This window comes from Colletotrichum tamarilloi, assembly GCF_030869305.1.
Source record: "Colletotrichum tamarilloi strain Tom-12 chromosome Unknown Scaffold_10.1, whole genome shotgun sequence".
Taxonomy (NCBI): Eukaryota; Fungi; Ascomycota; class Sordariomycetes; order Glomerellales; family Glomerellaceae; genus Colletotrichum; species Colletotrichum tamarilloi.
This window is the reverse complement of record NW_026849393.1, coordinates 232,671-252,967: the sequence shown is the minus strand read 5'-3', so window position 1 is coordinate 252,967 and position 20,297 is coordinate 232,671. Positions and strand designations below refer to the sequence as shown.

The 20,297-nt window shown below is 54.0% G+C and overlaps 11 protein-coding genes across 11 annotated transcripts; 7 read left to right on the top strand and 4 right to left on the bottom strand.

Moving 5' to 3' along the window:
• Positions 1-247: 247 nt before the first annotated feature.
• On the bottom strand, positions 248-845 carry CTAM01_04233 (transcription elongation factor spt-4; the record flags this gene model as incomplete). Its single annotated transcript, XM_060520263.1, has 3 exons — positions 248-281; positions 402-655; positions 762-845. 3 exons carry the CDS (start codon positions 843-845, stop codon positions 248-250), a joined length of 372 nt encoding a protein of 123 aa, XP_060384908.1.
• Positions 846-1,330: 485 nt separating this feature from the next.
• On the top strand, positions 1,331-1,774 carry CTAM01_04232 (uncharacterized protein; the record flags this gene model as incomplete). Its single annotated transcript, XM_060520262.1, has 1 exon — positions 1,331-1,774. One exon carries the CDS (start codon positions 1,331-1,333, stop codon positions 1,772-1,774), a length of 444 nt encoding a protein of 147 aa, XP_060384907.1.
• Positions 1,775-2,029: 255 nt separating this feature from the next.
• CTAM01_04231 (uncharacterized protein) lies at positions 2,030-3,761 on the bottom strand (the record flags this gene model as incomplete). The annotated part of the gene is made up of 6 exons (XM_060520261.1): positions 2,030-2,068; positions 2,125-2,249; positions 2,304-2,909; positions 2,960-3,395; positions 3,454-3,534; positions 3,612-3,761. The coding sequence occupies 6 exons, from the start codon at positions 3,759-3,761 to the stop codon at positions 2,030-2,032; spliced, it is 1,437 nt and encodes a 478-aa protein (XP_060384906.1).
• Positions 3,762-4,599: 838 nt separating this feature from the next.
• Positions 4,600-5,943, top strand: CTAM01_04230 (nuclear protein Es2; the record flags this gene model as incomplete). The annotated part of the gene is made up of 1 exon (XM_060520260.1): positions 4,600-5,943. The coding sequence occupies one exon, from the start codon at positions 4,600-4,602 to the stop codon at positions 5,941-5,943; it is 1,344 nt and encodes a 447-aa protein (XP_060384905.1).
• A 435-nt stretch (positions 5,944-6,378) lies between these two features.
• On the top strand, positions 6,379-8,592 carry CTAM01_04229 (ABC1 family protein; the record flags this gene model as incomplete). Its single annotated transcript, XM_060520259.1, has 1 exon — positions 6,379-8,592. The coding sequence occupies one exon, from the start codon at positions 6,379-6,381 to the stop codon at positions 8,590-8,592; it is 2,214 nt and encodes a 737-aa protein (XP_060384904.1).
• A 170-nt stretch (positions 8,593-8,762) lies between these two features.
• CTAM01_04228 (uncharacterized protein) lies at positions 8,763-9,716 on the bottom strand (the record flags this gene model as incomplete). Its single annotated transcript, XM_060520258.1, has 1 exon — positions 8,763-9,716. One exon carries the CDS (start codon positions 9,714-9,716, stop codon positions 8,763-8,765), a length of 954 nt encoding a protein of 317 aa, XP_060384903.1.
• A 603-nt stretch (positions 9,717-10,319) lies between these two features.
• Positions 10,320-11,362, top strand: CTAM01_04227 (phosphoprotein phosphatase; the record flags this gene model as incomplete). Its single annotated transcript, XM_060520257.1, has 2 exons — positions 10,320-10,519; positions 10,621-11,362. 2 exons carry the CDS (start codon positions 10,320-10,322, stop codon positions 11,360-11,362), a joined length of 942 nt encoding a protein of 313 aa, XP_060384902.1.
• Positions 11,363-11,784: 422 nt separating this feature from the next.
• On the bottom strand, positions 11,785-13,376 carry CTAM01_04226 (glutathione S-transferase domain-containing protein; the record flags this gene model as incomplete). The annotated part of the gene is made up of 4 exons (XM_060520256.1): positions 11,785-12,745; positions 12,816-12,864; positions 13,078-13,264; positions 13,347-13,376. The coding sequence occupies 4 exons, from the start codon at positions 13,374-13,376 to the stop codon at positions 11,785-11,787; spliced, it is 1,227 nt and encodes a 408-aa protein (XP_060384901.1).
• Positions 13,377-13,792: 416 nt separating this feature from the next.
• On the top strand, positions 13,793-14,793 carry CTAM01_04225 (ribosomal protein S9/S16; the record flags this gene model as incomplete). Its single annotated transcript, XM_060520255.1, has 2 exons — positions 13,793-14,639; positions 14,702-14,793. 2 exons carry the CDS (start codon positions 13,793-13,795, stop codon positions 14,791-14,793), a joined length of 939 nt encoding a protein of 312 aa, XP_060384900.1.
• Positions 14,794-15,767: 974 nt separating this feature from the next.
• Positions 15,768-15,970, top strand: CTAM01_04224 (uncharacterized protein; the record flags this gene model as incomplete). Its single annotated transcript, XM_060520254.1, has 2 exons — positions 15,768-15,860; positions 15,914-15,970. The coding sequence occupies 2 exons, from the start codon at positions 15,768-15,770 to the stop codon at positions 15,968-15,970; spliced, it is 150 nt and encodes a 49-aa protein (XP_060384899.1).
• A 2,750-nt stretch (positions 15,971-18,720) lies between these two features.
• CTAM01_04223 (uncharacterized protein) lies at positions 18,721-19,531 on the top strand (the record flags this gene model as incomplete). Its single annotated transcript, XM_060520253.1, has 3 exons — positions 18,721-18,908; positions 19,006-19,190; positions 19,368-19,531. 3 exons carry the CDS (start codon positions 18,721-18,723, stop codon positions 19,529-19,531), a joined length of 537 nt encoding a protein of 178 aa, XP_060384898.1.
• Between the last annotated feature and the right edge of the window lie 766 nt (positions 19,532-20,297).

Here is a 20,297-nt window from a genome sequence, read left to right as displayed (position 1 = left end):
GAATCAGGGATCGATTTCGCGTCCATCGACAGGCGTTTGGGTTTAAAGCAGGGGCAGCATCACATTGTAACGAAAAAGGAGGCTCAATGACTTCCATGGGCAAAACTCGGGTTGCACTTTTAGATACCATTTTGAGAATTGATTCATCTGAATAGAGTCTTCCCTGACTCCTTGCCGACCTTCTTTGACTCCCCGTAAAACGCCTTGTATGTAAAGAAGCACATTGTTCAAAAACTTGTAGCCAATCTCAAGCATCAACCTCCGTCTCCGTTCCGTCGCGCCTGTTACCAAAGTCAGTCAAAAATGTACCCAGAGCTAGACATCCACTCTTTTCCCGGAATCCACGCCAAAGAAGAGACGTAACATCCGAAAGAGATAGATAGAGAGAGGGCGTTACTGACGGAATATAGTGTATCCTGTACTCCTCCTCGAGCGTGTTGCGAATCTCGTCGGGCAGCTGGCCCGAGACCTTGATCGCGTAGACGCCCCTCACGTAGTTGTCCAGGCGCTGCCACTTTGCCACCCAGGAGCGCTTCGGGTTTGAGAGGGTGATGAGGCCCTCGAAGACCTGGGACGTGCAGCTCTCGATCTGGTCCTGGGAGCCGGCCATGTGGAGGAAGTCTTCGCAGTTGGGGCAGCCTTCGTCGCGGAAGCGCTAGTTCGAGGGACAATGTCAGTCTTATTGATTCCGTGCAGTGGATCATTCCCACCGAGGCCTTTCATCCGGATAGTGTTGTAGGAAAAGTCGACTGTGGACGTACAGAGTAGGTCATGACGATTGAGCAGACCATGCAGGCGCGGAGGTAGCGCTGCTGACCGGGCGCGACGAAGTTATCAGCCGACATCCTTTTGAGATTATCTTTCCGATCGGAGATTCTGTCTTCGGTGTTCGAGAAGGATGGGACGGGCGGTTGAGAAGTGTATCGCAAGGGTGAGGGTGAAAGTCGCAAAAGCTAGAGCTTCATTAATGGTGTTACTGGCGGAAGAGAGGCTCTGGCTGGGAGATCCTCAAGCAGCTGGAAGTCAAATGTGGGGCACCCGAGTGAAAGGCATCGGTGTTTTCCATTGATGGCCCAGACTCAAAGTAACCTATCCGGTGTATGCATATATACAAGTACATGGATAATGATTGATTTTGGCGCAGACCCACCTCCAGAGCTTCTTCGATTCCCTGCTCGAATCACATTACATGCTATTCTTCTCTCTCATTGAAATTCTCTCCTGCCGCCTGTCACACATCTCTTCAATCTAAGGAACTTACAGAGCCCATATCCTGTGAGAGAAGCGTCGAGAAAGACCTCATTAATCGACCAGAGAGAAAACAGCCAATATGACGACGGAAAACTCATCAGCTGGCGACGCACCCGCCAGCACGTGGCGCGCAACGGGCCAGAAATCTCACGAGCTTCTCACATGCACTATCAAGGCCCCGATCTTCTCCTACACTCATTTGGAAATCATCTCCGAGTCTCCGACAACACAAGAGGCATTGGAACTGGACAATCTTCAAGTACGCTCGTATTGCAATGCTGCTCTCGCCCAGTTCCTGGGCGCAACAGGCTCCGCCATTCCCATCGATATACTCAAAGTCGAGGGCGCACAGTGCTGGCTGCGCGTGCCCCGGCAGGATCTTAGCCCCTTCGCCGCCGCGATCACGGCGTGGGCAGGTGTCTCGGACCAGGGAAGCCGGCGAGTTCTCCGGGTGAAGCAGTGCTCTGACTACTTGGGCGCTATCGTCGGCACCGATGGCCAGGACAAGCTTTGGTCGTCATGAACCTACACCTCGGTAGAGCTACGGAGAACAAGAATAAGAACTGGTCTTTCTTTTGGCCAAACACCCAACCGTCGTATTATTCTAGATTCGGGGTTATGGTGTGCGCCCGCAGGGCAAGAACTCCGATTTATCCGCATGGCCAAACCCACGCTGCCACCCAGCCCCTTATATGCGCCGATCACATGCACCATGTATGCTGCAGATGCAAACTATACCTTTTCATACCTTAGGGACGGCCGTCCGCATATCATCAAACTACATCAGAGAAGACATGAGAGAACTCTGGGCATACGCCTTGAAAGTGGAAGGTCAGCGGCAGAAGGAAAAAAGGAGGAAGGGATATGTCTTACCATAGGCTTGATATCCGGGTGAGGAACGGCGTCGAACTGCTTGAAGTCGAGCTTGTAATCGGGGCCTACATTGATGTACGCTCCCCTGTTCTCGGTGGAGTCGCAGTATCTTGGCGCGGAGAACACTACGACAGTCAATTCCAGGTCAAGGACGGTCATGGGAGAGCACAGAAACTTACCAGTAATGCAACGGCCGTCGTGCTGCACCTCGTAGCCATCCATGCGAACTTCGTGACTGCGAATGACGGCCTCGAGACCGTTGTTCTCGCAGAATCTCTTGGTGATATCGGGGCCGAACTGCATGCCAACACCGCGCTTGCTCGGGCCACGGCCGGGCTCCTCTTGGGGGTCCGTCCACAGCATTTCCATCATGAGACCCGCCTGGCCAGGCTGGCGCTGGGCGTGTCTGTCGAGCTTTCGGATGTCGTCCAAAGTGACCTTGTCGTCTGAGAACAGACCACCGTGCAGCACAAGGTACTTGGTGCCGATCAGAGTTGCCAGGGGCAAAGCAGAGAAACTCTCTGAGAAGAGCTTGAATATTCTCTCGTTGTACTTCGCCTTGCACTCGCCCTCGAAACCGTACACACGGTTCATGTCATCGGTCTCGTGGTTACCACGGTTCAGGAAGAAAGCGTTAGGTCGAAGCCACTTGTATGCGTAGAGCAGAAGAGCGATTTCGCAAGACCATGATCCACGGTCGACAAAGTCACCGTTAAAGAGGTAGAAGTGCTTGTCGTTGGGCGTTCCGTTGAGACGGAAAAGCTCCATGAGATCAAAGTATTGGCCTGGCTACAAGTAAGTATTTTGGTACCAAATGAGATGCACAGAAACATACCGTGTGTGTCACCGCAGACTGTGAGTTGTGTGCCCTCGGGGATCTTCATCTCCACCATAGTCGGCTCGTCATAGACAAGCTTCTTGACGGCCAGGATGATTTGGTAGACATATTTCCTGTGGATCTTCTTGCCGTTCTTGAAACGCTCCGTCATGTCGTCAATGAACTCTTGCGTCATCTCCTCTCCTAATCTGACGCCATCGTAGTCATCCTCAACACTGATGGTGCTAAGATCAAGGCCTTCCGCAGCTGACGGCTCGTCACCAACCTCGATGGCGGCGAAGAAGTCCAACTTGCGAACAATCTTTCTGCATTCGTCCAGCTTCAACTTAGCATCCTTGTTATTTGGGTCGAGTGCTATACACTTCTTGAAGTCGCCGAGAGCGTCCTTTGGTCTGATAATGGCGGTTTGGGCAAGGCCTCGGCGGAAGTATGCCTAAAGTCGTACCGATGTCAGCAAACCAGGATCGTTGGCTGTGTCCGGGATTGCCCACCTTAACGAAGTTGGGGTTGAGCTCGATCGCCTTCGAACAATCCGCAATAGCATAGCCGAATGCTTCAGACTTGATATTTGCCTACTCGTAGTCAAGATTGTATTAGTCACGCGAGCAGCTTGACTTCGCAGCCTGGGCGCAGCGAGGGGGCAACGAACCTGGGCGCGGTTGGTGAAAAACGTTGGCTCTTTGTCGTTAAGCTCAATGGCCTTGGTGTAGAACTCGATAGCAGCGGGCCAATCGTGAGAAGCAAAGGCCTTGTTGCCTTCATTCTTGAAGGCTGTCGCCTTTTCCTCTGGCGTAGACATGGCGGCGGCAACGGTACTCTACTGCAGAACCAAAGTGTGGGGTATCCGTATCGCAGGTGAGAGACGATGGAGGGGTTTCTCCAGCTGGCGTTCGCACACGAAACAGTGGGAAATTCAGTTGACGTTTCCGTGAGCGTGAATTTCGAGTGTGATTTCCCCAGCCGAATCGCAAAATTGGGGGCGGGAAAGAAGAGGTGGTTGTAGCAAAATTTGCTATGCAGCAGAAGCTCTTCGAAGGTTGAAGTTGCCGGGCTTGGGTCGGATTCGAAAGCTTCCTTTTGCGACGGTTCGGCCCTTAAACCCTCTTCAGTATTCGGAGCTAACAGGAAACAGTGCGCTGCTACCGCACGGTGCGATACAGTTGCAGCGGGGTGGCACTGGGTTGCCACTTCAGGAGTCCGACAGGGGCGCTGAAAGGGCGGCGCCGTGGTCTGGCCCCTCCCTCTACTCCCGCGAGGAATGAGCTTCCATCGGCCACTACGGATGCCTGGGAAGGTAGGTACTTTAGCGGAGTACGGACGACTTACACCTCCAGGCATGATGTATGTAGTGCAGGACCCCTTCGACAGGGAAGCCTGAGGTACCCGTAGCCTTGATACCTGGTAGTTGCATAATCACCTTTTGGCGAGTCTAACCTTATCGCTTATCGGAGCCGCCCCATGCCACTCGGACCCGAACTTGGGCGCAACTCAGACTTTCAGATTGGCCTCAGCACATCGATCCGACATCAAACTCCTCACGCGACATCTACCCAACGCATGGCGCTGGCGGCGCGCTCCTCGTGTACCTACATTCCTTTCAACGCAGACTTTTTAACGTGATCGGCCCCAGTCTGTCAATGATGGAGTCTCAAGAACGTACATCAACCGCGCTTGTGCGCAAGCGGACCGACCTCGAACTGATGCCACCACCGCCTGCCGCGAAGAAAATCAAACGCCCGAAAAAGGTCATAGATGAAGATACCTACACCGACGCCTTATCGCAGATCATTGCGCGTGACTTCTTCCCCGGACTTCTCGAGGCCGAGACACAGCAAGAGTACCTCGACGCTCTCGAATCAAAAGACAAGGCATGGATTTCCAATGCTGGCCAGAGGCTGGAGCGTGTGATGACGCCGGGAAGGAATAGGGTCAAAAGGCCCATGCCTTTTAACAGCGCTGGACGAACACCATCCGCATATGGCGCAGATACGCCGGCATCAGTGGCATCGACGGTATACGAAGCGCCAAAACCAGCCGTGGACACCAATATGAGCCTGGCCAATTTCCAGGCCACTTACACCAGCGAGGACAATGAGAGCTTTTACAAGCTCATGGATAAACAGAATCAGAAGAAGGCAGAGAAATACGAGTGGATTTGGCGAGGGAACAAGCTGCCTTCAAAACAGATGATCAAACAGGCGGAAGTCGAAGCCAAATTGCTGGAGACAAGGAGTCTGGTGGACGATGGGTGGAAAAGGGACAGACTGGCAATCAAGGACGTGGATGACAGGCCAGCGAGACCGGACAGTTGGAACGCCAATCCCAAGAACAATTTGATGTTCGGCCCGGATGGTGTGGACGACGACTACGAGAGCCCAGCTCAGAAGGCGCAGGCCCAATCGATGATGCCGCCTAAATCGATCAACTATCAGAACACGAGGGTACCGCAGCCAGCAATCGTAGAGAGACCTCCATCCCCGACGCTTTCTGCTGTGAGAGACGCGATCGCTGGCAAACCCCGTAAAGAAGATCTGGCTTCGAGCGCTGTAGGGGGTGGAGAGACACCGAGAGTGAATGGATACGCCTTTGTGGATGACGAAGACGACGACGACCAAGTTCTCCCTGCGCCCGTAATCAACCTCGGTCCTGGTGACGCTACGCCAAATCCATTCAAGCTGCAAGAGCACAGGAAGCGAGAGACTTTGCATCACCGTCTAGTTGAGCGGTCAGCGCATTCCAAAAGAGAGTCTGTGAAAAACGGGTTGACTGGAAAGTTGGACAGAACACCAGTGCCCAAGTTCCCGTCCAGTCCGCGGGTCTCGGGCGGTCTGACGCCTGCTGCCCAAAGGTTGTGGGGGAAGATCGGCAGCCCAAGGCCAGGTAGTCCGCATACTTCATCTTTGAAGGCGACACCCATGCGGGCAAGAGGCTCGCTTTTGAAGGGCGGCGCCTCGGCGACAAGGGATTCAACACCAAAATGATTATACGAATAATGACCATGACGAGGGACCAGGGATAGACTAGAGATACCACTGCAGGACAGCTGAAAAGGAGCACAAAGAGAAGTCAATCGTTCTATATTTGAACGACGAGCATATACATTGAGACACTGACCAGTTTTGCGTGCAAAAGTAAGTAGGTAGTGTCGTCGAATCATTGGCCTATTTGGAAATACATGGTAGCTGGACAAATATGCTTTGATAGATGGCCCCGTTATACGCATGGTACTACTTCAAGCTACCTAGAGCTATCTTCTTTTGTTCTCTTTAGATGCATAAACCCGTCACTCAATTTTCCCACCATGACGAGGACCATTTGATAATCCCAGCATTTCCTGAAAGCCGCGAGGCCACCTGGATGTCAAAGGACTATCACAAAGACATGCGTGTAGCATAATTGAACAAACTGTTTCCCCGATGAGGTTCGCCGATTTTGCTGTCGATTTGGCAGCTGTCCTCGGAGCTTCGCGCTCAGTCGCATCCAGACATGTTGCACTGAGAGGCCGACAGCTTGAGAGCTTCACTAAAGCCTCCAGCTTAACACGCAAATCCCCCACGGCACCTCAGCACACACGAGATGACGTCGCAACAGAAGCTGCGGTCTCCTCCGATATCCCAGGAGCTCAGCCGACAATTGAGAAAGAGACGCCGCCGTCAATGAAGGAATCGACACCTCAACCCAGTAATCCCTCGCTCACAACATCAAGCAGCTTCCAGCCCAATCTCAACAATGCAGCCCGTATCTCACCAAGCTCAGGGTCAGTCCTCTCTGAACTGAGGCAATCCAATCCTTCAGCTTTCCCTTTCCCAGGCGTATCACCATTGGATCAAAGGCCCAAGGATAACACCGTTCCTGCAGGGTCTTCAGTGAGCAGGTCGGCGGCTCCGTACGGGGCTCCTGTCTCTGAAGAGGCAGACGATCTCCCTCAAGGTGTCAACGTCAACATCTTCCATAGTACCCGAGCCGCCAAATTGCTAGGTAAAGAGGGAGAATCAACAAAGGTTGATTTCGGTAACCGCAGGAAGCTTCCACCCACGAAACTCCCCGAGTTTGTCGATTTCTCCAAGTTGTCCAAGAGTGCCGAGGCAAAGAAGTCAGATACCCCTGAGGACGCTCCAAGCACTTCTCGGCTTGCCCCTCAACCTGAAGTTGGCAAGAGCGAAGTTTTGAGAAGCGAAAACTCACCAATGCCTTCAGAGCCTCTGTCTGCAGCCGATGCCGCTACCGGCCCGGTATCAAAGGATGAACCTCCCGTCGAAGCTATCTTGGGCGCTGCGGTCGACCAAACAGCACCGCCTGCATACGCCCTCAGGGAATCCAGCGTGCCCGCCACGCGCCTAAGCAGACTTTGGAACTATGGCGGTCTGGCAGCAGGAATGATGGGTGGTGCCATCACCGAGAGCATTGGCAGAGCATTTGGCGGTGGTGGTGAGGGTTCAGTATTGCTCAGTGCCGGCAACATGGAAAGGCTCGTCGCAAAGCTGTCGAGAATGCGCGGCGCTGCCCTGAAGATGGGTCAGATGATGAGCTTCCAGGACACAAAGATGCTCCCGGGACCGATTCAGGAGGTTCTACAGAGAGTGCAGGACCGTGCCGACTACATGCCGGCTTGGCAGAGAGACAAGGTCCTCAAGGCAAATCTGGGTGCGGAATGGCGCGAGCTGTTTGAGGACTTTGAGGAAAAGCCCGTCGCTGCCGCGTCCATCGGGCAAGTTCACCGGGCTACCTTGAAGGAGGATGGTCGCAAGGTCGCGGTTAAGATTCAGTTCCCTGGAGTCGCAGACTCGATCAACTCCGACCTCGACAACCTGGGCATTCTCTTGACCGCTACCAAACTCCTACCTAAGGGCCTGTACCTGAACAAAACCATTGACAACGCGCGGCTCGAGCTGGGATGGGAATGCGATTACGAGAGAGAGGCGCAGTGCCTGATCCGTTACAAGGAGCTCTTGGCTGATGAACCGGATACTTTCCTTGTGCCTGACGTTCATCTGCAAGCCTGCGGAAAGAATGTTCTGACCATGGACTGGATGGAGGGTGTGGGCGTCACCAGAGTCAAGTCGTTTACTCAGGAGCAGAAGAACTGGATCGGTACCCAGATCCTCCGTCTCTGTCTCCGGGAGATCACCGAGTTCAAGTTTATGCAGACTGACCCTAACTGGACAAACTTCCTCTACAACGCCAAGACAAACAGGCTCGAGCTTCTCGACTTTGGCGCGTCCCGGGAGTACCCCGACGAATTTGTTACCCAATACGTTCAGCTCCTTGCCGCGGCCTCGAGGACCGACCGGGACGAAGTGAAGCGTTTGTCTGAGAGCCTCGGATATCTTACAGGCCACGAGAGCAAGCTCATGGTGGACGCCCACGTCAACTCGGTGCTCACCCTGGCGGAGCCTTTCCTAGGCTCGGCACCCGAAGTCTACGATTTCCACGACCAGACCATCACGGAGCGCGTCAAGGCTCTTATCCCCGTCATGCTCCGCGAGAGACTTGCGCCACCACCCGAGGAGACTTACAGTCTGCATCGCAAGCTGAGCGGTGCGTTCTTGCTTTGCGCGAAGCTCGGCAGCAAAGTCAGGTGCCGCGAGATGTTCGAGGAGAGTCTGAAGAAGAACGGATATAATGCTTAAGGGAGGCATACGAAGAACTACCCCCAATCCACTTTGTACCATTTTGTATCATAACTGTACGATCGATGTGTAGACACACAATACAGGAGGATTATAGACAAAACAAAGGACCTTCCGCAATGCGTTCAAGGGGTTCACAACTCGAATCAAAGTACGCTGACAATGTCTGCTCATTCCCTGGGTCTCCTCTGCATCTTGTCGAGCTCCTTCCGCTCCCTTCCAACAACCTTCTTCCTCTTCCGCTCAATTGTACGGTCGACCTGTTTCTTCTTCATGCCCGCAAACTGGTCCATCAAGAACCTCTTCTTCTGCTCCGACTTCTTGAGGTAGAACGGCTGCTTGCCCTCCTTGACGAGCTCCTTCTCCTTGCGTTTGTGCTCCTGAATGACGTCGTCCGCGCGCTGCTTGCGCTCCCGCGCCTTCATCTTGCTCTCCATCGACAGCAGCATCCTCTTCATCTCCTCCTTCTTGTCCGCGTCCTTGGTCTTCTTGATCTCGGCCCGCAGCTGCTTCATCTCGTCCTTGCGGTAGTCGTCCAGGAAGGCGTACGCCCTCCGGGCCTTGGACTCGTCGACGGGGCCGCTCATCGGGTCGAAGCGGGGGTCGCGCACCTCCATCTTGGGCACGGCGATGATTTCGCGACGGCGGGAGACGGGCTTCTTGCTTGACTGCTCCATCGGGGCGTGCTTGCTTGAGCGCTTGACGTGGTCGCCATGCTTGGGTTTCCTGCCGACTTCTTCCGGACCCGAGTCTGAGTCTTCGTCTTCTGAAGGTGATGCGCCGCGCTTGCGACGTTTGGCTGACGGCATTGAGGCCTGGGCTTTTGCGAGGGCGCCAAAAGACACTGATGAAATGTCGATGTTGGACTTCTTTGGCGGTGGTGAGGCATCGGACTTTGAGCTGTCAGTAACGATTGCAGTAGTTTTACGGCTCGAAGTAAATACCTCTTCGTCGTCCTCTTCCATATCTTCATCCTCTTCGTCTTCACTCAACTCTTCTCCATCCATTCTCATCTCCTCCGGCTCACTGCTTGTCTGCTCATCGACTTCAGGTTCTGCTTCTCTACGAGGCCTCACACGACGCTGAAGGCCTGAAAACCCTTGCTTCCTCTTTCCAGACAGCATTTTGTCTCAAATTTTTGTTGATTTTGTGAAGCTGAAAGGTGCACTAAATGATATGCTCGTAGTGTGAAGGGCCAGAACTCACATGAAGCTCGCCCACACCTCGATGCAACTTTTCAGTGGGTCAGAGTGACCAGCGACCTCGTATCGATAAGAAACGGCAACTTATCGATAACATCTGCCTCACAAACTTCCATCATTCCTTTCAATGCGATTTCCCAGCAAGAACAATTTCCTCTCCACTAATCGCATCAAAGACAAAAAAAGACCCTGAATACGCTCCGAACAGTATATTCGACCTGCACCTAACTACAACGGAAGCAGCTAGACCAATCTGATTTCACACTCAGCTCAATTGACTTCGCCTTCCCACTTCGATACCCAGCCCATCCATCCATGCAACCTTCTGTTCCCCGGATATTCGCCAGATCGCAACAGATCCACCAACGTTGCTTCTACAAAACCGTCGCGCGCAAGCGTCCAGGTCGCCCACCCCGCGACTGCCCTCCAAAAGACACACTCTCCGAATACAATAACAAACCTTACCTTCCCTTTCCCACGACTCCCTCGCGCGATTCGAGGCTCGTCTACACTCCACACAAAAGCATGTCCGACCTACAATGGTGGGCCAAGCCCGCCCCGGCCATGGCCGCCCCGTCAAACCAGCAGCCGAGCAGTAACGGCTTCACGATACCGGGTCTCGGCAACGCCGCGAACGTTCCCTTTGCCTCGACCTCCGCGACTCCTCTTCCTGAGCAATCTTCCGCCGGAAACCAACCCATAATTCCAAAGGGACCTCGCAAAGCGTTCGTCCCCCCCCCCCCCCCCTTTTCCATCCTGTCTCTATGTGGTCCATTACCCTCCTCCGATGCTGTCGCAAAGACTAACATTCCATCTCTGTCAACAGAGCCGCGGCGCCGCACAACCGTGATAAGATCATAGCCCCCAGTGCCGCCTCAGGCGGCGTTCCGAACCCCACGCCGCAATACCTCCAGCAAGCCTCCATCCCGCCGACCCTCGTCCCGACCCCTCGACCGATCCTCGTCGTAATGGACCTCAACGGCACCCTCCTCTTCCGACCCAACCGCCGCAACGCCGCAAGCTTCGTCGAGCGGCCCCACGCGAAGCGCTTCCTGCAATACTGCCTCGACACCTTCCACGTCGTCGTCTGGTCCTCTGCCCAACCGAAGAACGTCCAATCCATGTGCGACCAGCTCCTCCTCAAAGGCGGCCTCGGCGCCGCAGACACCCATGAAGAGCGAGCCTCGTACCGCCGCCGCGTGCTGGCCGTCTGGGGACGCGACAAGTTCGGCCTCTCCGAGGCCGACTTCAAGCTCCGCGTGCAGGTCTACAAGCGCCTGGAGATGGTCTGGGCCCAGGCCAACGTGCAGGCGGCACACCCAGACGCCGCGTACGGCGGCCGGTGGGACCAGACCAACACCGTTCTCGTGGATGACTCCCTCGAGAAGGCGCGGAGCGAGCCGTACAACCTGCTGCAGATCCCCGAGTTCTTTGGCGACGCCAGCGAGCCGGGCTACGTGGTGCCGCAGGTTCATGATTACCTCAACCAGCTCTGTTACCAGTCGGATATCAGCGCGTATATGCGCACGAATCCGTTCCAGCTGAACGACGCATACAGGCTAGAGTAGCAGCAAGAGGGTCTTGTGCAGGGTCCAGCGTAGAAAATTGACGGAGAAGGAGTCTTTGGCAGAACCGGGACATATGCGAGGTTGGGAAGAAAGACACTGAATACGGAGATAAGACTTGGTAGCATCGAGATACCCCTTAGCATGAGCTTATGGAAGCATCACATTCAATTCAAAAATATGCACGTGGAGACTAGTGAAATTGAAAAAAGTGTTCTTTTGATTTTGATCAGGAACAACCTGCATCTTTTGCCTCGTCCTAGTGACTCAGACCTAGTAACTTGGCACACAGCCGTGGGCATTACGCACAGGATATTCCTCTTCGGGTCCATAACATCATCTGCACACCCTCCTAGCCTATTCGTAAACTCATTTCATCTCTGCCATAAGCCATGAATTTTGGATCACTCCGTTGAGCGATGCGCTTATTTGAAGACCTTGCCGTCGGCAACGGGGTACTCCTTGCCGTTGTGGGTAATGGGGGCCTCCCATCCCCAAGAGTCAGAGACGAACTTCTTGGTCTCGGGGGCGGAAGCGTCAAGCTTCTCGAAGTCGTAGCTCTCGTAGTCGGGAGCGACATCGAAAGCGGGCTTGTAGTCCTGGCCACGGATGACGAAGGCGCCCTCGATGACGGAGTCGTTGTTGGTGCCGTAGACGGCAGCGCATCCGAAGATGAACTTGCGGGAAGCCTCAAGACGGTTGTTGAAGCCGCCGATGAGGTTGTTGGACATGAAGGTCATGGTGAGCTCGTCGTTGTACTTGTACTTGACCTTCCAGAGAGAGAACTCCTCGAGGTTGACGTTGTCCCAGAACCACTGCATGGCCTCATCGTGGTTCTTGATGTTGGAGTACTGACGCTTCCACTCCTCAAGGTCGAAGGTGGCGCGGGGGAGCTCAGCAAGGGGGTGCTTGGGCTTAGGGGCGGCGGGAGCCTCCTCAGCAGCGGGAGCGGGGGCAGGCTTGGGGGCAGCCTCCTTCTTGGGCTGCTCAGGCTTCTTGGGGGCGACGTTGGTCAGCTTGGGGGTCTCGAGGAACTCCTGCTTCTCGGTGACGGCGGTCCAGATGTCCTGGTTGATGATGGTCTGGTACCAACGGGTGACGTTGGGGTTCTCCGCGCGCCACGCCTTGTCGAAGAAGAACTCGAAGCCACGGGCAATGATGCCAGCGGCGAAGAGGTCGGCGAGGGTGATGCGCTCGCCAACGAGGTAGGTGTTGCTGAGGAGGTGCTCCTCAATGACCTTGATGGCCTTGAGGGCGACCTTGGAGGAGTCCTCAACAGCCTTCTTGTTGTAGGGGTCCTTGCCGAGGAGAGGGCGGTACCAGGCGCCCATGGGGGGGAGGACCTCGGAGTTCACAAAGGACATCCACTTGAGAATGGAGGCGTAGCTAGATGAAGAGTTGTTAGCCTCGTACTTCTGAGCTTAAGGAGAGAAAGATGCGCTTCCGGTGCACTTACTCCTGCTTGGTCTTGCCGAGGAGGGTGGTCTTCTCGTTCTGGGAGGTGACTGTGGCATCTCGTTAGCTCTTGCTACACAAACGATATCTAATAGTGAGTAGACGGTGCCAATGGTAGGATCAGAAATTTAGACTATGTCAACAAAGAAATTCAGACAGGGATAACTGTATTTGAAAAAGCTTGATCATCATATTGCGAATCGTGGGATGTTGTTTTTGTGTGTTCGAAAAACGAGACCGGCAAAGTATGACTCAGAACGTACTGTAGATGGCAATGGCGATGCACTCAGAGAGAGGGTAGCCATCCTCGCCAAGGAAGGCAGGGACCTTGCCGAGCTTGTTGGCCTTGAGGTGCTCAACGGAGGGCTTGGTAGGGTCAGCCTCGATGAACTCGAGGTCGACGTTGTTGGCCTTCGCGACGGCACGGATGGCCGTGGTGCGGGGGTTAGCCTGGAGGGGTGACGATATTCGTTAGCGATCAAATTCCTAGACATCGTGAAGCTGAAGAGTAATTTGGGGTTTCTTTTCTTACCGGGTAGGTGAAGAGCTTTCCGAACGCCATCTTGAATCAGTTGTTTGACCGAGAGGGATGGAAGGGTATCAAAAGGTGCGTGATGTGATGGACAGGAGAGAGGAGAGAGAAAAGTTCAGGTTCCCCGCCAGGGTGACAGTAATTTTTTTGAATGAAATTTCGACCGCAGTGCCCCGCCACCCGAAAGCCCCTCGCTCGATTGACGGCAGCTCGAACGCCAGGGCAACCAGCTGCGGTGTGTGAGGGGTAAAGTGCGGCAAGAAAGGATCCAAGCGCCTGTGGCGCTGACGCCACATCACGTGACTAGATCTTCGTCCGATGTTCTGCCGTAACCCAGCTACGAAGCTAGGAAAGATTTCTGTCTATTGGCGTTCAAGGCTGTCTCCATATCACGATATCGCGACAGCAACCGCATCAACGAGGGCGCTGCTCGAGGTCCCGCAACAATGTCGAGCTTACGCCAGGGCCTGCAGCAGACGCTCTGCTTGCGCCAACTGGCAAAGGGTCAGTCGATGAAGCCTCAATGGCAACGATCGAGCCTGCAATCGAGCTTCAAGAGCCTGTCGACTACGAGCGATCCTCAAGTTGAAAACAGCGAACCCAAAATCGACACAAAGCTGGATTTGCCTCCCCAGCGGCCTTTTGACGGGATTACGAAGGCTCGTCCACTACCCGTCTCGCCATCCTACTTCTCCAGAGAGCCTCGCTTCAACGACGCCTACATCCGACTTTCTGCTCTCGTGGAGAGATACCAGCACCTTCCTTTGGCGCCCCCGGAATTGGTCCCACGACAAATATGGAGGAACTTGAAGGGTTACCGACAGACCACTGGAGAACCAGTCAAGGCGATGCCCTTTAGCCAAGTTCTTAGCATGGTTAAGCGGCTGCATCAGATCCACCCCGGACTGATGCCCAGCGAGGTCAAAGAAGCCCTGCAGGAATTCAAACGCGATATCGACCCGTACAAGAATGTGGCCAAGGTTGTACCTCTCGACAGATATGGACGCGCTTTAGGTGTTGGCCGCAGGAAGACGTCGAGCGCCCGCGCTTGGGTTGTGGAGGGCACTGGAGAGATGCTGATCAATGGCAAACCCCTGAACGAGGCATTCGGCAGAGTTCATGATCGTGAGAGCGCCATCTGGGCGCTCCGGAGCACTGCGAGAACAGACAAGTACAACGTGTGGGCACTTGTTGAAGGCGGCGGTGTGACCGGACAGGCCGAGGCTCTTACGTTGGCAATTGCCAAGGCTGTCTTGGTCCACGAACCAGCTCTTAAGCCGATACTAAGAAAAGGTAAGTCAACTCCCGTGGTGAGAGTGATCTTCGGTTTGTTGCTGACAAGTTCAACGCTACAGCTGGCTGCATTACCCGCGATCCTAGACAAGTTGAGAGAAAGAAGCATGGTCATGTCAAGGCCAGAAAGATGCCCGCCTGGGTCAAGAGATAGAAATCTCTTTCAATGTGTGGCGTTCATGATGGCATCGCCAGGCAATGTTCTCATCTTGTTGTTGTACTACCACCCCCGTGTATTCATAGAACAGAGGCAGCTCTTACAATGCCAGCCTATGATGTATACTTGCCTCATGTCCCATATCGGCGGGCGAATTCCTCTCAAAGGGAATTACTTCGTAATATGTGAGCCCAAATTACGCAAAGGAATAATGCGGCTAGGGCACAGCTACGACACAGCTTGGACACGGTCAACTCCGGTCTACCTGCTCGGCATAGCTCGCAGTCTCCTTGTACCAGCACGGATCCAGAGGTGTTGGAGCTTTGGACGAGTCTGCTATCGGTACTACCGGCTGCGCTTGATAGCTGGAAAGCAAATTGCAGGCATGAAGAGATGAGGAATCATATCCGGCAACACACTAGTTGAACGGGTTGACAGAAAGCGGTCGGTTTAGCGTCAACGCTCTTGCTACCACGCCTTGATACCTGATCCATGCAATTCGCGGAGAAGCAACGTGGTGTCTTCGATTCTAATTGTCCTTATCCCAACTGCAACTGATAGACAACAGACCTTGGACCATGAATCAACGCAAAAGTCAGAGTTAACAACCAATTTGATTATTAGATGGTTCAATGTCAGGATCTGGAACCTAGTGTTGGAATGCTCAGGACCGACATTCGAAAGCGCGATTTAGGGCCACCCTCTATGTCCTGCCGTCATTGACCGTAGTGGTGGCAGTAACTATTGTCGCGACAGAGATGTCTTTTGGCTGATACGGTTCATTTAACTAGCGCGTGCAATGACCACTTGCAACGGTTGTACGTGTACCTTACGGAGCGGCCGTGAAAGGTTTTTCGGCGCGCATTGAAACTGGGTCTGAGAGAGAGTGAAGGTAGCCCCCGTGTGTCATTATCAGGCCAGAATCATAGACCACAAGCTGGCACCTGTGTAAAGCTGCGGGCGGGTTGAAGATGTGGACGTTATTAGAGGGGTCCGTGAGCAAGCGCGTTGACATCTCTGGCGTCAAGGCTAGTGATGGCGCCCCTATTGCCAACGTTGCAGAAGTGCGTCCGCCGAGGGCCTTGTTTCAATTTCCCACACAAGGTAACCCCTAAAGGAGACGACAGCGAGAGCACAGACGTTCAAGCCTGTCCTGTCCTCCGAAGGTTTCTAGAAGCATGGCACGAGTAAATCGAAGGTTCGTGGAGCTGGTTTCACCTTTTGGTGGCCGTTTTCGGTGACGGCTTTGTTCTTCCGGTGATGGGTTTAATCGGAGGGTGAAGCTGGAGATGGTGGACAGCACGACTCGGCTGGTTTCGCCGCATCAGGCAAGGCGGCACTTGAGATGAGCAGGCCGTTACTATTGCCATGTACGTTTTGGACAAGAACGTGGGAGAGCATGGGGCGTATATCCCGATGCAAGGAGGGAACGACAAAGGTTCTGAACCAATCGACCGGCGGACGAGGCGCAATAACGGTAGCGGCAGAGGCGGTGATGGCAGCTTGAGACGACGGGATGGGGTGGTGGGTAGTGGTTTGTGGTTTGGGAGGGAGGCAAGATCGGAACAATGCTAGACGATACGATAACGAGGCTATTGAGCTCGAGCTGCCAACGTGTGCTCCAAACACCCTCCGACGTTACATTCTTTTCTGAGGCCATGTGCTTGAGTGGATGGAAGATCGGACTGAGGTTGGGGAAGGATCTCTCTGCGGGCTGACTTTCTTTTGGCGAGTGAGCATCTCATGGTGAGCTCCGGGGATCAACCAGGCGTCGGTTGAGATGATCGACGGTAGTCGCCTTGTGTGAGGCTGAGATCGGCCCAAGAACATCCAACGGCTGCGTGACGGGCCAGACCATGCCGAGGAAGAAAGTATTGGAGCCTTGGAGGAGGGGTGAAGTACACAAACACATGCACACGCTAGGTCTGCCACACCACAATCGCAGGTGGCTACCTAGCACCTTGGAAGCATGCTTCAGGGTGTGTGTGTAGATGGAAAACGTGATCTCGACTAGAGCAAAGACGGCGATTGGGCGCCTCTCGTTCGACCGTTGGCGGTCAGTTTCCAAGGCACGACGCCCATCTCCGCTGAGTCGGGCCTTCAGTTATCTGGTAGAAGATTCGCTGTCCAAAGCTGTATTGTTACGGCTACAGACAGACGGTATTTGACAAGCCTCGGGAGACGAGTCGGGGATTTGGAGGGACGGCGCCGGCTGAAAAGCAGGTGACGGTGCTTTGTTGAAACCATCTGCTACGTCGTCGGCGTCGTGAAGGTTGCTGGAGACTCCCCACGTCAGCCAACCTCACCTTGAAGCGATGCCGCAAACGCAGATGGCATACCTAAGCGCGGTTCTGAACGTTCTTAGCGCGCTTTACGCAGGCTTTGCTTGTCCAGACTCCAGCGCGGTGCCATGGTGCCTTGCATCCGGACTTTAAGTTGCTGCGGTAAGGTAGCCGTAAGCCGTGCCTTGAGTCTTGAGAAGCCTTGGATGCAGGCAGCTGGTCCCCCGATGAGCTAGGTAGGTTGGGAATGCAATCAACCCGACTGGAAGAGGAGGAAGAAGTGGGCGGGAGCGTCCCAGCGTAAGAAGTATGGTTGGGCCATTGAGTTCGTGCTGCCCAAGGCGTGTGGGCAAGCGCTTGATTGGCACTCAACGCTGTAACCACACGTGCTTTATCTGGTCCAAGGTTTGTCGTCTTGGCCTTGGTTCTTGCGTCTGCAGTGAGTACTAGCGCAAGGTAAGGTAGTTCGGGCAAAAAGACAGACACCGAGTAAGGTCAGGACGGAGACACGATGTAGGTGGTATCGAAAGGCCGGCGGCGTGTGAAGAAGGTGTTGGTGTAGTGGCGTATAATCCGGTATGGTGTGGTGTGGTGGAGCAGACAGCACGATGGGCGGCAGAATGAGTGGACAATGGACGCTGGACTTTGGAGACTGGAGACTGGAGAGGAACGGTGTTCGGATGTCAAGAGAAAGACTCCAACGACATCGAGGGAAAATTAATCGTGTTGGAGAAACTCCGCCCCAGTCCCACAGTGGTACTTAGAATGCATTAGCCGGACGCAGCGTTTGACTTTGGAGAAGAGCAGGAAACCCGTGGGCCGCTAGACCTATCAGGTATTCGAGGGTTTGAACTAAGCTATTACTCCGTGTCTACCTTACCTTGGTGTGAAGAGCGTGATATGTACACCCGACGGCACTTGATCCGGATGTCTTGCTCGTCTCCTTTTATCTTTACTCCGAATGCCTCACCCGAATGTATCGTACCCGGGGGAGCAATGATGAAGTAGGTAAAGCATAAGCGCGGCGAACGCAAGCTTTCCATCTCCATTGCATGAACCAAAATATTTTGTATCTGGCTTCGTCGGGTGATAAGGTAGGTAGGTAGTACCGATGTACTTGCAAGTTACACAGACGGATACTGCCCGCCCTTGGATGTCGTAGTAGTAAATGGAAGTATGGAAGGTGCGCTGAGATGTTCTTTCCCGAAATAGCTTCCCCGACGTTCCAACTTCCTGCCTCAGTTGATACTATATTTTTTGAGACCCGTAAGGCGTCAACAGTACGTGTACATACCTATTCCATTGGGGAGGCGCGTCCCCTGCATCAAGGCACTCGATCTCCCAAAATGGAAGGGGCAAAAGCTCGCCTCACAGCTCACTTCTATCAGCCACCTCACACGACAATAACCGTCATCTACCTTACAAGGCAACTTCCATATCTTACGTGTGTAGAGGTACGATGCTACGGGTACGGATACAAGCGATGAAGCGACCTGGAACACTCGGACGTCTTCTCTCACATCTCATTACGCTGGATCAGAGCTGTCGTGATGAAATCTCGTCGAAATGTGGATCCCAGCCCCCCGAAATGCAGGCTCACGCACGGCATTGGTAATGGGAGCATATCCGTAGCGGAACCGCAATGTTTTTCACCGGAGATGTGAGGCCCACCACATCGCGGCATCTCACAACGTCTGTGAGCACTGAGCCCCAGACCACAATTTCGTTCCCCTGCGTCTTGATGCCGCGGAAGCAACGCAAATACGTCCGGGTCAACCTACGTCCGAATCGCGCGCGCTCGACCCTCACCCGACCTCACCTCAATACTCCGTACATACACGGTACGGATACACCTCATCTCATCCGCCCTGAGCCTTCAGGTGCAGTACGAAGTACTCGGGCTGAGGTAGGTATTGCGTATGCGCAGTCTGGACTATGCACCGCAATTTGGTGGAAAGCATGCTTACTCAAGGTATCCGTACGGATACATCCACCACTGCCACACACCCAGGCTCGACAAACGACCCCATGAACAATACAACTATAGACACATCATGCCTCGCCAAGGGGAGGCACAGAACCTTACTGGGAGAAACTTGGTGGTAAGGCAAGGTCTGGTCGTTTTTGCCGTGTCCAGGGAGCGTTCCGACTAATGCAATCTCAAATGACAGAGGACACTCCGACTGCAGGTGCTCATCACCTCCCACCTCCTCCTCGTTTGCCGAAAGCCAAGTACCAAGCGAGGCTGGTTGGGTTTTGCTCCTGTTCCTGAAGCAAGCAGTTGAGAAGCTTTCACACCACCTCTCTGGGCTGAGTTCCACACAAGACCAACCGAAGCCATCGTCCAGCCAGATGCTGCATCGAGCTGCCAGGCGAACCCCACCTTCTCGGCCTCTGCAACATTCGCAATAGAGCAATGGGAGCCATTCACAGGCCTGCCCGTCCATGTGTGAAATGTTGTATTCAGGCACGATCCCTGGATCGCTAGGGCTCCTCCTCAAAAGGGCCCCGACTAAGAGGAGAGGGGACCAGAGAGGGGGTGGCCTTCAACCCTGCAGCTGCAGTAGGAGCAGCCATATCCACAATGTACAGATACATTGCCGCGTTCCGTACACTCCGAACCACTCAAGCAAGGTACCGGCACTCGTTCAGGAACCCACAGAGCCCAGGTTTGCAACCCTGGCTGCCTGACCGGGGTCTTGCATCGACCTCTTCGACCTCACTTGCTAAGTTGCTCCCCGTCTAATCCTTTCTGGCGCTCACCTATATGCCCCTTGGCACGCTCGACATTCGCGCAAGGTTCATGGTTCTTGTCTTTCATCAAGGCCAACGCGTGTTCACTTTGCAATCACCAAGGTACCTATACCTTCGATTCAAATATCTCCGTCTCTATTTACCTGCGCACCATGCAAAGTACTGCTCCTAAAAAGAAGGCTGCAATTGACTTAGAACTGCACAGATATGCACGTCCATCAAGTACTCCAAGGCCCGTCTGCATAATGTTCTTCTCGAATGAAAGTGTCAACGTCCGTGCCGCTTTCCCTTTCGTCTCGTGAAAGAATACCTACTCGGATGCACTTAGGGAAATGGCCATCCAAGACCGGTAAATCGAAAAGTGAGGCTTCCATCACCGCACCCATTGGGCATCGTCGAGTCTCACCAAGTCGCCGAACCTGGTCTGGTTCGGGCAGGTTATCAATACCATTCGGTTTTTTTTCG